This window comes from Pelodiscus sinensis, chromosome 3 (genome assembly GCF_049634645.1).
Source record: "Pelodiscus sinensis isolate JC-2024 chromosome 3, ASM4963464v1, whole genome shotgun sequence".
Classification (NCBI taxonomy): Eukaryota; Metazoa; Chordata; order Testudines; family Trionychidae; genus Pelodiscus; species Pelodiscus sinensis.
In genome coordinates, this window is record NC_134713.1 from 126,457,736 (window position 1) to 126,472,768 (window position 15,033).

The 15,033-nt window shown below is 40.7% G+C and overlaps 1 protein-coding gene across 4 annotated transcripts in view; it reads right to left on the minus strand.

Moving 5' to 3' along the window:
* Positions 1 to 4,349: 4,349 nt before the first annotated feature.
* Positions 4,350 to 15,033, minus strand: part of ARID4B (AT-rich interaction domain 4B) — a 148,897-nt gene continuing 138,213 nt past the window's right edge. For all 4 annotated transcript variants that reach the window (XM_075924772.1, XM_075924769.1, XM_075924770.1 and 1 more), the window contains 2 exons: positions 11,605 to 11,751; positions 4,350 to 6,099 (listed from right to left, as the gene is read on the minus strand). In XM_075924772.1, the coding sequence (XP_075780887.1) occupies positions 5,969 to 6,099; positions 11,605 to 11,751 (278 nt within the window). In that variant the 3' untranslated portion in view covers positions 4,350 to 5,968. The remainder of the gene's footprint in view (positions 6,100 to 11,604; positions 11,752 to 15,033) is intronic.

Genomic DNA, 15,033 nt, shown 5'->3' on the forward strand with positions numbered 1-15,033 from the left:
AAAATTAAAATTATCTAAAAAGTCCTCAAGTAAACATGGCAGTTATTTAAAAAAAAAAAAACAAATTCAGACCATCCTTTGACAGTCATCTTAAATTTTACAAAATATGAACTGTCACATTTGCATTACAGTATAGATAGCTTTGTCTACATTGCAGGGTTTTTGTGCAAGAAGCCTTTTGCAGAAGAGATCTTCCACAAAAACTTCTTGCCCAAAAGTGCGTCCAGACCTCAAAGCGTATCGCAAAAGCAATGTGCTTTTGCGCAAGAGAACGTGCACATTGCATGGACGCTTTTGCGCAAGAAAGCTGTGATGGCCATCAGAGTACCTGTGCTTTTTCCGATAGGGGTTACTTGCGCAAAAACCCCTCCAGAGTGTCCACACTTGCCTTTTTGCGCAAGATCTGTAGCGCAAAAAGGAGTTATTCCTCGTGGGGAGAGGAATAACTCTACTGGCAAAAGCCCTCTGTTCTACCAATTTACTTGTGCAAAAACGCTTTTGAGGTGTGGACACTCCACAGGTTTTTGCACAAAAATAGTTGTTCTTGCACAAAAACCTTGTAGTGTAGACGTAGCCTATGTGAGCTACAGGAATGCAAAGTTGACAGTTTTGTTCCATACCCTTGCAGCAAGTTAGAACAGATCTCAGGATCTCTTCCATTGCTTGCCAATGGGACATTCCTGCTACCAGGGATGCCCTGGCTATAGCCCCTATGCTAGGAAGCCAAGAGGAGTTTGGTTAGGGGTCTCTACTCTTGCTCTCTGGCACCAAAGGTTTTCCATAGGTAAGAACACTCATTAGGGGACTAAATGTGCTGTATTTAAGCAGGTCTATGTTGTTGGAACCAGATGAAAAGTGCTGCAGTGGAGAAGAAAATGTGCTTCTCTGCCTACAGTTTTAAAAGTTCAGTAATTTGGGGTGTCCAGGCTGGCACACCAGTTCCCAGAAATTAAGTTCCTTTAAGATGACACAAAGGGCACCTAGAAACTGAGGCAATATATTTATTCATTTAAAAAAAATCTTGGCCCTAGTTCTTCCTAGAAATATTAAGGACCCAAATATGTCCTCAGTGTTTGCTACTGTAATATTAATAATTTTGAATAAACTTTTCCTATGTGTACAGCCAAGAGTGTTATATGTCACACTGTACAGAGCTTGGTCCTGCCTTGAGGGCGGGGGGCTGGACTCGATGACCTCTTGAGGTCCCTTCCAGTCCTATGATTCTATGAAGAGGAAGTCTTTCTTTTCAAGGAGATATAGTGATCTAGGAATGTAAGAAACTTGGAAAAGTTTGTTACGCTAGTTTTTTGGGTCTCGGGATAGTAGTGCTAGTCTGTATCTGCAAAAACAACGACGAGTCCTTATGGCAACTTAGGGTGCGTCTACACTGCACTCTTAGCTCAGAATAAGATACGCAATTTGAGCTACGCAAATTGTGTATCTTATTTGGATCTAATTTCAAAATAGCTTATTAACTCTTGTGGAACGAAGGTTACAGGGATGTCGGAATAGTGAGTCTGTTATTTTGAAATCTATTTTGAAATAAAGGCTGGTTTAAAAGATGTGGAATAGCTATTTTAGGATACCTCCGGTATCCCAAAATAGCGCCACACCCTCGACATACCCTTAGAGACTAACACATTTATAAGGGCATAAACTTTCATGAGTAAAACCCACTTCATGAGATGAATTGGAGTGGAAGTTACAGAAGCAGGAGAATAGAAGGAAGAAGTTGCTTGTGTTAATGAAGCTCAAGTCAGGGTGGAAGTGTGTCATTGACAGCATTTGGTGTGGAGATCCAGAGAAGGGAAATTGCCTTTGTAATGTGTTTATAATTTGAGATCCTTATTCAATCCCAAGTTGATAGTGTTTAATTTGCAAATAATTAGTTCAGCTGTCAGGGTTTTTTTGGGGAAGGGGGGAAGATTGAGGGGGAGGCAAGGTAGATGACAATGTTTGTTTTCCTTTATGTAGGAAAAAGATTAAATTGCCTATTCAGTTTTCTCACATTCATGACCTGTGGAGTTATAAAAAGATTCAAAGATTCACTTTTTACTATTAGATTTTGTAGGTGAAAACCAAAAATCAATAATACCACCACAATCAAAATTAATTGAAAATTCTGCTCTCTACTTATTTTGAGTCTCTAAATAGGGGAATGATATTGCCTTCCTTCAGCAACCAGTATTTTCATGGAAGTTTCTGAACCAAATTCAGCTATGTGTAAATTGCATGCAGGGCAGAATTAGCTAGAAAATAAACTTCTCCCCAAAAGAAAAATTGGTAAACCCCAACATTTTGGGGATGTTTTTGGGAAATCAGTAAGTAACAAATTTGGGGTTGGACAGAATGTTAATTTCAATACAATGTAAACATTACATTTTTATTTTGGACACTTTAAGCAAATGAAATTTGGAAATGAAAGGCTCGAGGCACAAGAGGGACTCTGACTTAGGTGCAAATCTCAAAGCCAGGGTGAGAGAGAAACTCTATAGCCTGGTTGTTAAGAGTGTTCACCTGGGAGGGGAACAGATGGGTTCCTATCCCTATTACAGAGCTGAAGATTCAAATCTGGGTCTCCCATATCCCAGGTGAGTACCCTAACCACTGAACTACTCATACAAGGCAGGGGCTCCTCCTAAGCCTTATTTAATAACTGGTACTCTTAAGTATCCTTGGGAATCTCAGTGTTTTGGGTAGTTTTTGGCAAAAGAATGTTTCAGATGAAAAAAATGTGTCCAGCTCAAATTCTAACCTAAGGAGAAGTCTACATTGAATTAGTAATTATGTAGCCACATTTTTGTTTTGGAATTGCAAATGTGAGGAGTATAGGTACACTACTCTCAATTCTGTCTCACAGCCGCAGGTACTAAGAAATAACTGCAAGACAGTTGACCCATTTTCCCTTTATGCCCTTGGATGGGTGTTGTGAAGGTACAAGGGCACAGAGGCGGCCAAGAGACACTGCAGACAAAAGATTCTGAAATCGAGTGCTTGGGATACATGAGAACTAACCAAGAGAGTGGAATGTATATGGACAAGCACTTGCAAGAATTTTTATTACTTGTGATATGAGGGAAGGAAAAAAGCTCAAATGACTCAAAGCATCTAGCGAGTTAGAAGGCCTGACAGCAGGTAAAAACATTTTTTCTTGGAATCAGTGAGACACAGACAGAACTGGAGAGTACTGTTCATAGAAAGTCATTTTTCAGAATGGAACTTCACTGTAACACCTCTAGAGAAATATAGAATATTAAAATTATCCATTAAATCACATGGAAATACAGTACCGAAAGGGGTTAGATGACATGGCTGCCTACATTAGCATTCTTGTTGATGAAAATACAATTTAATGCAAAAAATGTTGAGTTTTAGCTTTGTTCTCCACTTTCAAGTAGCAAAACATTTTAATCAATGCAAAAGCCTCCAAAAACTAGATAATTCATCTCCCCTCAGAAATCTGATTGAGATAACAAGGAATAATTAAACCAAAAAAGATACAGGAAGGCTAGACCCCGGCCCTGCTTATGGAGACAGACTATAGCCAGTATTAGTTTCATTGGAGTAAAAGCTATCTAGCCAAAAAGCAGATGCAGAAGCAGTGGGGGGCACTTGGACCTCAGTTCTACAGGAGCAATTCCTAATGAAAACAATGCAAGTTCTGTCTGCTGATAGGGAAACACAGGCACATGCTTAACTTTGCTACAATAACCAGTCAGTTATATCATTTAAATCAATGGGCTATTTCATGGTCCTAAAGTTAAGCATGTGTCTAAGTGTTTGGAGGATCCAAGCCTAAAATGGCAGAAGGCTAGTAACTACAATAGTCAAGTCTTGTTAAAGTGCATATTAATTACTTTTGATCTAACAAAGTCTCCTTGGTAATATACCAGTTTGCATATGCAATAGCATTTTAATAAAATGAACAAAGTCCCCGTATGTATAGGACCAAAATCAGATCAGGGTAAGCAGGAACATTTCCAGTTATTTCACTGAAGTTATGCTTTCACCTCATCTGAACTTGGCCAACAAACATCAGAGGTCAGCAACTACCATAAGCATCTTTTCTTTTACATTTTCAAACTAACTAAATTAAAGTGGATCAAATAGTCTTGGTTGCATCAGTATAATTAATCTCAGTTTGCCAAATTCATCAAGAGCACAGAGGATAAATTTGACTAAACTGAGAAGAGAATTTGGCCCAATATATTTTTCTCCCAATTATTCCTTATCCATTTATTTCTTACAATACAACCAATACAATTAGCTTAACTGATTTTACAGTCCGGTGTCATTTAAATGAATACACTAACATTTCTTGATTAAACTGTTAGAAACAAAATCAGGGATTCACAAACTATGGCATTTTATTTCAGAGGCCTTTGCTTACATTTATACAATATATTACATAATTCTCCATTGTCTGCAGAACCTAATATATATTTTATAGCTTTTTTCTATAAGCTTTTCCTTCAATGTTTGTCAACAAATTTTTACAGTCTTGTACAAAGCTGAATACTTTGAAACCATTTTCAATAAAATCAGTTACCGTAAGCACACACTACGAAGACTGAAAACGCTTTTCTTAGAAAAGTCGAATGTAAAGGATTCTGACACTCTAGCATCTACAAACAAAACCTTTTGAAATTACATGTTGTATTGCGAAAAAAACAAAGAAAAACATGCCAGTTCCCTTTCCCCCCAGCCAAAAGAAGTACACAGAACCACAATTAAAACAGTAAAACAATCTGTACAATAAAGTACTGTGTATTAACAGTGCCAGGTATTAAATAGCTTGAATGAACACTTCCTCAATATACAAATGTCGTAGAAAGATGTATAATTAACAGGAGAGAGCTTGGGGTTCATACAACATAAAATGAATACATGTGAAAACAGTTTTGAGTTGGTTCTGGATTTTGTACAGGACATTTTAAAAAAAAATTAATGTCTAACACTCAGCTAGCTATTTATATTAAAATCAACTATCCTTTTGTGGCAGTGTTCATATCAGCAACCACAAACGCTATTAAACACGACTTTCTCCTTCTTGAAGTCCTCTCGGTCTCAGCTCATAATAAAATAAGCATTACAAATGAAATATTTGTTGCTTTAAGGGAAAAGAAACATTTACAAGAAAAACACAAAAATATAACTGTTATAATCCATTATGAATAAATATACATTTTAAACTGGCTAAATACAATTTTATACATTGTTTAAGATTTAATACAGTTTGCTAGCCATTTTCTTCCTTTTGTCATAATGTATTTTATCAAAATTAAAAAAAATACTGATTCATAGAAAAATGGCAAAGTACAGTAGTTCCATTCCAATTAATGGGCTATTAAAACCCATAATAACCTATTTAGCCTAATTCAAACCTGTAAACATTAGTCTTTTTAAAAGAGAATCTTCATATTTGGTTATCAGGACTGATGTCAAACATCCTACTAACTGCAGGTTTTGAATTTAATACATGTGCTTGACTTATATAATTAAAGCCACTATGAGGTGACTTCGAAGTTAAAAATTAGTTTGTACAAATGAAAATAGGTTCAATATTTGTCATAAATAAATGGAAAAATATCAAATGTTCCAGCTTTAACAAAATACCAGGGAATACATTTACAGTAAGCCATAACACATTAATTAGGCCCATCCAACAACTGTATGCTTACTGTACTGTCTCTACAGGCAGTGAACAGCCTCTCCATTTGCCACAGTGGAAGGCCTTCGAGTCACTAGACATACAATTCCCAGACAAGTTGGAAACAATTATTGCTTGAGGAAAAGCAGTTTGTTGTACTTTTTCTTCATAAAAGTGCACTTAAGTGCAAAGTTAGCTTGTCAAGAAACAATTTTTAAATACAAAATAGTGCTTGTCTGAATTTTGTGCCACCGTGCAGTATAAAAAAAGTGGCTCTCAGCAGCCATTAAGTGCAAAGTGCTTTGGCAAGTCCTGCTGTCACCTGCACTCGACTGACATCCCATTTTGTGATGAACTTGACATAGATGGTTCTGCTAAAGTTAACATAACTGCAGCTGTAATGGAACTGGAGGAAGGTGAGGAAGAAGATGATGATGTAGTAGCGGCACCTGTGAGAAAGAAAAACCAAAAGGTTTAAATAAATGTACTAAAATAAAGTAAAAAAATACTCTGCATGTATATTAACATCTTTTGCACAACCACCTTTAAGCAGGTCATACATATTAAAGGGACACCATCAACTTAAAGTCTAGCTAGTTAAAATAATAAAAACACTTATAAGTTGTTTCACCTGCTCTAAAAGACCCCTGCCAATTTTTGTTATTTTACCATCATGTTGTAAGAAGAGGAGTGCAGATAAGAAGCTGATTTTATTTTGTGTCCCTTGTCACATACTGTTGGAGGGAGGTTAACAAAAGGTTCCAACTCGGTCATACAGGAAGGGCCAGTACACTGACTCCAACAACTACTACACATTCATGTTTTATTAATAATTATTTACAATTTCTTGTTGCTATATGAAAGATCAAAACAAACAAGGAAACTAACTGTATGGTTCATTATACTACATTATTATCAATTATTATTATTACCAGATGGATACACAACTGTCAAAAAACCATACTCAGGGGCTGCGTCTAGACTGGCATGATTTTGTGGAAATACTTTTAACAGAAAAGTTTTTCCGTTAAAAGTTTTTCTGCAAAAGGGCATCTAGATTGACACAGATGCTTTTGCGCAAAAAAGTGCTTTTGCGCAAAAGCATCCGTGCCCAGTATAAACGCGCTTTTGCGCAAGAAAGCCCTGATGGCGATTTTAGCCACCAGGCTTTCTTGCGCAAAAAATTAAGGTGCCTGTCTACACTGGCCCTCTTGCGCAAGTATTCTTGCGCAAGAGGGTGTATCCCTGAGCGGGAGAGTCAAAGTATTTGCGCAGGAAGCACTGAATTCTTACATTAGAACATCAGTGCTTTTGCGCAAATTCAAGCAGCCAGTGTAGACAGGTGGCAAGTTTTTTTGCGCAAAATCTTGCCAGTCTAGGTGCACCCAGGGAGTAGTTATCAATGGTTCACTGTTACACTGGGAGAACACATCTAGTAGAGCTCCCCAGAGATCTTTTCTGGGCCTGATACTATTCAATATTTTCATTAACGACTTAGATAATGTGTTTATAAAATTTTCAGATGATACCATGGAGAGAGACATTACGAGCACTGTGGAGGACAGGATTAGAATTCAAAATGACCTTGATAAATTAGAGACCTGATCTGAATCAACGAGATGAAATTCAGTAATGTCAAATGCAAAGTATTATACCGAGGAAAGAAAATCAAATCCACAACTACAAAATGGGGAATAGGCTAGGCAATAGCACTGCTGATCCGGGAGTTATAGTGGATCACAATCTAAACATGAACCAAGAACATGATGAAGCTGTGATAAAGCTTCATTCTGGGGTGTCCAGCTCTACTTAGCACTGGTGAGGACTCAGATGGAGTACAGTGTTCAGTTTTGGGTGCTACAGTTTAAGAAAGATGGGGACAAACTGGAGAGAAGGGATTAAAAAAAAGTTTAGAAAAGTTGAGCTATCAGGAAAGTTTAAAAACTGGTATACTTAATTTTAAGAAAAAATGTGAAGGGGGTCCTGATAAATGTTAAGGGGTGTACTAAGAGGACTGTGATCAACTGTTTTCTTTGTCCATGGAGGAAAATAAGAAATAATCTGCTGCAAGTAGGGTTTCCAGGTGTCCGGTTTTGATCCAGACAGTCCAGTATTTGTGCTTTCTGTTCGGGAAACAAATTGAGAAAATATAAATGTCCGGTATTTTCTAAATAAGATGTAATGTAGATTGTGATGTAATGTCAAGGGTGTCCGGTATTTTTGTTGAAACCATCTGGCAACCCTAGCTGCAAGAGACATTTAGGTTAGATATTAGGATGAATAGTTATACTGTGGATTAAGGATAGTTAACTCTGGATTAGGTCACCAGGGGAGGTTATCTAATCCCTATCATTGGTGTTTTAAAAAAAAGATGACAATCAAATACCTGTCAGAGATAGCCTAGGTCAGGCATGTCCAAAGTCTGGCCCGCGGGCCAATTGCGGCCCGTGTTCCGGTTTAATACGGCCCCACAGGTAATTTGGCAATATCTATCTTTTATGGCCCCCAACGAATCCATATGTATTGAGATGAATACATTGTAAAATCTCAGTTAATGTCAGTTGGTCTAAATCAGTTATAAATATATTTGGACACAACATGTATACTTGGTGTTATGTTCCTGTTCATATTTTTTGAACTTAAAAGTTGACAGACAACCTTTATTACCAATAATATGTAATGTACTTTACAATGTTCCTGACATATATTTCAGCTTCCTGGATTTTTTTTTCATCTGGCCTTCAGATATGAAAGGCAGAGTGATTTAACACCTGTTTAGATTTGTCATCCATGTGACGAAATGAAAAGTATGCCGTTTGCAATAAACTTTGCATAAAATAGTTAATTTGCATTTAATTTTAATGGTTCAAAGAATGTCAGGCAAAATGGTCGGCCCTCACGCATGTTCACTTCATCAAATCTGGCCCTCTTTGAAAAAAGTTTGGACACCCCTGGCCTAGGTATACTTAGTCCTTCTCCTCAGTGCTGGGAGATGGACAAGACAATCTCTTTCTGTTGCTTCCAGCCTTACATTTCTATGACTTCACTGTTTCTACAGTCATGGTTGTGTCAAATGTACACAATGAACAAATTGGCAGAGAAAAGTAGTATTTCTCTCCAATATCTTTCAGCAGTAATAACAGATATTATTTATAACAGTAACGTGTTGGGGCGCATTCACCACGCCCTTCATGAGAGGTCAACCCTGCAGTGAGGGCTGAGAAAGCCACATGCCTTCTGTCTTACCAGGCTGCCACTGCGGCTTTGCTCCCCGTGTCCCTGGTCTGCTGTGGGGGGGGGGGGGGGGGCGCAGCTAGTGTGCCCCCCCTCCCCCCAGCAGACCAGGCTTTTGTTGCCGGACCCTGGGCCAGAGCAGCTGGGGCGCTGCCGGTTGGTCCCGCAGCGCTGCTCTGGGCACTACTGGACCAACCCGGCAGCACCCCAGCTGCTCTGCCCCAGGCGTCCTGATTCAGCCGCTGCTGGTCAGTTTCAGCAGCGGCTGAATCAGGACGCCTGGGGCAGAGCAGATGGGGTGCTGCTGGGTTGGTCCAGTAGCACCGAGGAGCGGCTGAATCAGGACGCCTGGGGCAGAGCAGATGGGGTGCTGCTGGGTTGGTCCAGTAGCACCGAGGAGCGGTGCTACTGGAGCAACCCAGCAGCACCCCAGCTGCTCTGCCCCAGGTGTCCCCAAGTCAGCCGCTGCTGAAACTGACCAGCGCTGACTACAGGAAGCCCGAGGCAGAGTTGCTCTGCCCCGGGCTTCCTGGAATCAGCGCTGATCAGTTTCAGCAGCAGCTGACTTGGGGACGCTTGGGGTTCTTAAGTTGAATCTGTATGTAAGTCAGAACTGGCGGTCAGTTTCAGCAGCGGCTGAATCTGGACGCCAGTTCCGACTTACATACAGATTCAACTTAAGAACAAACCTACAGTCCCTATCTTGTACGTAACCCAGGGACTGCCTGTACAGCCTTCTGAAAACATTCTTTTCATATGCAGTTTTGTTGACTAACATTTTCCTTTTGTGGGAACATTTTTATTTGAATTTCTAGGGACTTATACAAACATTTTGGTGACAACTTTGCACTTAAAGTGTTCCCCTACCGTTTGTTAATACAAACACAGCAATCCTGTGCTAGTTTATGAAATAGAATCTTATGACTGGAAGGAACCTTGAGAGGTCACCTAGTCCAGACCCCTACCGTCATGGCAGGACTAAGCATTGTCTAGATCATCCCTGACACATGTTGTCTAACCTGCTCTTACAAACTTCCAGTGATGAAGAGATTCTACAATCTCCTTGGGCAATTCATTCCAGTGGTTAACCACCTAGACAGTTTTTTCTCATTTCCAACCTCCCTTGCTGCAATTTAAGCCCATTTTGCTTGTTGTCCTTTTCTCCCCCCTCTTTTTAACAACCTTTTAGGTATTTGAAAACAGTTATGTCCCCCTCAGTCTTCTCTTTTTCAGACTAAACAAACCCATTTTTTTTAATCTTCCCCCATGGGTCATGTTTGCTAGATCTTTAATCGTTTTTGGATTTCTTCAAATTTGTCCACATCTTTCCTGAAATGATGAAACCTAGAACAGGACACAATACTCCAGTTGAAGCCTAATCAGCACAGAGTAGAACGGAATTACTTCTCATGTTTTATACAACATCGTAGTAGGAAATATGGTGTGTTTTTTTTTGGGGGGGGGGGGGAGGGAAACAGTATTACACTGTTGACTCATATTTAGCCTGAGACACACTTTGACCCCAACAGATCCCTTTCTGCATTATTCTTTTATAGGCAGTCATTACTCATTTTTCATGTATGCTACAATTTATTGTTCCTAAGTAGACCACTTTGCATTTATCCTTTTTTGAATTTCATCCTATTTACTTCAGACCATTTCTCCAGTTGTCAGATCATTTTGAATTATTATCCTATCCTCCAAAACACTGGCAACCCCTCTCATCTTGGTATCTTCTGCAAACTTAATAAGTATACACTCTCTGCCATTATCTATTTCATAATCTGAACAAGGTATAAAGCAGTAAAAGTCAGCATAAATGGTGAAAAGTACATCACATAATTAAAACTGAAATTAAAGAACTCCAAAACTAATCTGTCATTGCTTAAAAAAAGCCAATTTTGGTAAAGCATATAAGTAGCTGTTTAACTTTAAACACAGTAATCTCACTGAAGTTAATGTAACTACTTATGTGGTTAAACTTAAGCTCCTGCTTAAGTGCTTTGTTGGAGTTGGGCCAAAGATGGAAGTTTGTCTTTCAAAACCATATATGATTTTTTAAATCTGACAGTATTCTTTAAGAAAAGCAAAGTCTACATTAGTAGTGAAACAGAAGGAACTTGTGTACTGGATTACAAGTATCATGGTATTTATTATTGGTATCAATTAAAATGACCAATGTATTTTTGTGGTATGCTGGAAAAACAATTCTGCATGAAGAATTATTCAACTACTCTATTTTCTAGATGGTGATTAGTCCCTGTGAGGTCAGGGAACTGGACTTGATGACCTCTCGAGGTCTCTTCCAGTTCTAGTATTCTATGAATCTATGATTTAGATGGCAACATAAATGTTACATGTGTTGCAAAGATCAACCCCCAAAAAACATTCTTTTGGTGTTTTAATTTAACTGGTTGGAAATTAAAAGATATATGCATTATATATGCAACATATCCTCTCTATATGTTTTTAGCTGGTTATGTCCCTCTGGGTCTCATATTTTAAATTTTTATATATATTTGTATTTTTTTGTTTGTTTTTGTAAGCTGCCTTGAATATTTTAAATAGAAAGGCGGGGTAAAATATTTAAATAAATAAATAAATAAAATAAATAAATTAGAAGTTTTTGGCAGAAATCTAAGGGACAAATTTCTCAGCTACAATGGATAACCCCAGTGCATGGCTCTAATGGAGAACAGCATTTAGTCTCAAGTACTTACTTTCCCGTTCCTTTTTCTTCAAGCGCTTTCTTCTTCGGTCAATGGAAGCTACCTCAGATTTTAAGGACATGTAGTGTTTCCTGATTTCTTGCAGTTTTTCTTGTAGGATTGTTATGCGCTCTGCACTTGTCAGATTTTCCAGATCAGCTGTGAGTTAAATAAAACCTTCGTTAATTATTAATACAAAACTCCTGAAGTTTCCATAAATCTTTCTGGTTTTAAATTATTGGGAAATGTTCAGATCCTATGGGGAGGGCATCAGAAAAGTATCAAGATAGAGGACAAAGCTAAAAACCATAATAACTTCAGTTGCCATCTAATCACCATAAAGGGACAAGGTGAATAAAACTACAGGCAGTCCCCGACCTACGCGGATCTGACTTATGTCGGATCCACAGTTACGAACGGGGCTCGCCCCGGAGGACACGGACTGTGGGACCTCGTGGTCCTGCTGCCTGTGTACTCCGGGGCTTTCTCCGCGTCTCCCTGGTCTGCAGACCAGGAAAACACGGAGCAAATCTGCGGAGGGGCTCGGGCAGCGAGGCAGCCCAGGCGCGCCTGGGCTGCCTCGCTGCCTGAGCCACTCCGCGGCTTTGCAAAGCCTCGGGGGAAGCCGGCAGCAGGACAGCCCAGACACCCCGCGGCTGTCCCGCTGCTGGCGTCCTCAGGGGCATTGCTCCCCGTCTCCCTGGTCTGCTGGTCTCCAGCAGACCAGGGAGACTGGGAGCAAAGCCGCGGAGGACCCAGGCGGCGGGACCGCGATGCGTCTCGGTCCGCCGCCCACGTCTTCCTGGTTTGCTGGGGGGGCGGGGGGGGGGGGGGGGCGCAGCTAGTACATTCCCCCCGCCCCAGCAGACTAGGCTTTTCTCCAGACGCTTGTGGCAGAGCAGCTGGGGTGCTGCCGGTTGGTCCCGCAGAGCTGCTCCGGGCGCTACTGGACCAACCCGGCAGCACCCCAGCTGCTCTGCCCCAGGCGTCCTGATTCAGCCGCTGCTGGTCAGTTTCAGCAGCGGCTGAATCAGGATGCCTGGGGCAGAGCAGATGGGGTGCTGCTGGGTTGGTCTAGAAGCGCCGAGGAACGGCGCTAGTGGAGCAACCCAGCAGCACCCCAGCTGCTCTGCCCCAGGCGTCCCCAAGTCAGCTGCTGCTGAAACTGACCAGCGCTGACTACAGGAAGCCCGAGGCAGAGTTGCTCTGCCCCGGGCTTCCTGGAATCAGCTGCTGATCAGTTTCAGCAGCAGCTGACTTGGGGACGCTTGGGGTTCTTAAGTTGAGTCTGTATGTAAGTCAGAACTGGCGGTCAGTTTCAGCAGCGGCTGAATCTGGACGCCAGTTCCGACTTACATACAGATTCAACTTAAGAACAAACCTACAGTCCCTATCTTGTACATAACCCGGGGACTGCCTGTATATATTTCATTGGATCCTACCACTGTTGGTGAAAGAGACAAACTTTAAAGCTACAGAGTTGAAGAGCGCTGTATAGCTTGAAAATTTGTTCACAGCATCTTCAGTTGCCAACTAATCACTACAGAGGAACAAGGTAGGTGAGGTCCAATTTTATTGGGCCAAACTGTATGGGTGAAAGCAAAGTTTTGAGCTACACAGAAATCTTCAGCTCTCTATAGTTTGAAAACTTGTTTCATAATGGTCCATTTCCTATTGGTGAAAAAGATACTATCCATCTATCTTGGGACCGCATCGCTACAACACAGCAAACATCAACAGATTTTTCTCCTCAACCACCACCAGTGGCAGACAGGCAAAAAACTTTGAGAAGAAAAAGAAAATCTAACACTTTCATGTTTATGAAGCTTAATAAGATTTTTTTCTGGATTAAATATCAAAAATTGAATCTTTAGATGGGCACCAAGGGGTCAAACAGTTTAAAGTCTGAGTCTGAGTCTCAATTCGAGACAGGCAGAGTTCTGTCAAAGAGCATAGGCATCACGGGAACTAACCATTTATGTCGTCACGATTCCATAGCACAGTCTTGTGCTGGCTCTAACGTGAGTCAGAGCATATTGGGGGTGCTCTAAGTGAGGGACTATAAACATAACTGAGAATCAGTGTAGCGTAACAGAGCTCTATCTCTTTCCAATCTATTCTTGATAAACCTCTCCCTCCCGTGGCATCTTATGCTAGGGTGTTAGTGGGAACAGGCACTGGCTCTAATGGTTGTACTCTCACTGAGACTTCCCCTTTGCCAGGGAAATTTACAGCTGACCAGTTATGGTTAAAATACAACTCTGTGCCACCTGAAACATGCAAAAAACAGATCTGACCGTGTGTCTGATGTGCAGAAAGGTAGAGAAGAAGGGACTGAAAAAGCACCTTTAATGGGCGCTGTGTGGGAAATCTGCATATCTGAGGCTATGTCTATACTGAAGCCTTCTTCCGCAAAAGCTTATACAAATGAAGCACGGAGTAGAATATCGTCATGCTTCATTTGCATAATTAATTAGCAGTTGTTTTTGCGCAAGAGGCTTCTGCAAGAGCCGATTCTGTCTTAATTTTGTCAGTTTCAGCGAGCAACTTTCCTTTTCTCTGGAGTTCTATGCAGAGATTTAGAATTGGGCTCTAAGGATTTAGGATCAAATCTCTGGTCTTTCAAATGACTGAAGATAGCAAGTGAAGAATTTCCTGTGTGTAGGTGAATACTCTGTTTCTTTTTATCCATGCATGTGTGTTTGGGGGAGAGGAGATCATGCAAGGTTTTATGACCAGAACCTAATTATCTGGACATTCAAAATCTAAACATCTGACTGTGAATTTTCCAAAGTGACATTCTGAATGGCCAGTGGAGCTCTTGAAAAGGATGGAAAAGCCTTGCAAAGGTATACACACGAGACCTCATCACCAAGAAGAGAAAAGCCTTAACAGCCACTTTGGGACGTGCAAGAAAGCAGTGCCTTCCTATAAAGTTGGAAATATGAAGCCAGAGGAATCTGACTTGGAAGCTGATTTAAAGGCTTCTGATTTCCCAATTCTATGTCTTAGGCCTGGTCTACACTGGAGTTTAGGTTGAACTTAGCCGCATTAGGTCAGTTTTTCTAAACAATGAGTCTACACTACCAACCTTGTTCCGTCGACTTTAAGGGCTCTATTTCTGTACTCATGCTTTCACGAGTAACTGTTAAATTCGATCTTGCATGGTTGACTTTCTTGAAGTGCAGATGCAGCACTGTGAAAGCTGACATTCTTGGCCTCCAGGAGGTATTCCACAGTGCCCCAGCTCTGGCCATGACTCTACACTCCAGCCGTACAGAAAAAGCCCCGAGAAAATCTGAATTTAATTTCCTGTGTGGCCAGCATGGTGAGCAGACCTCAGAGCAGGCAGCATACCTGAGAAGCACACCTGACCATGAGTTCTGAGATTTGCAGACTAGCACCAGCATGAAGCATGCAGGAGATCCTGGACCTCACTGC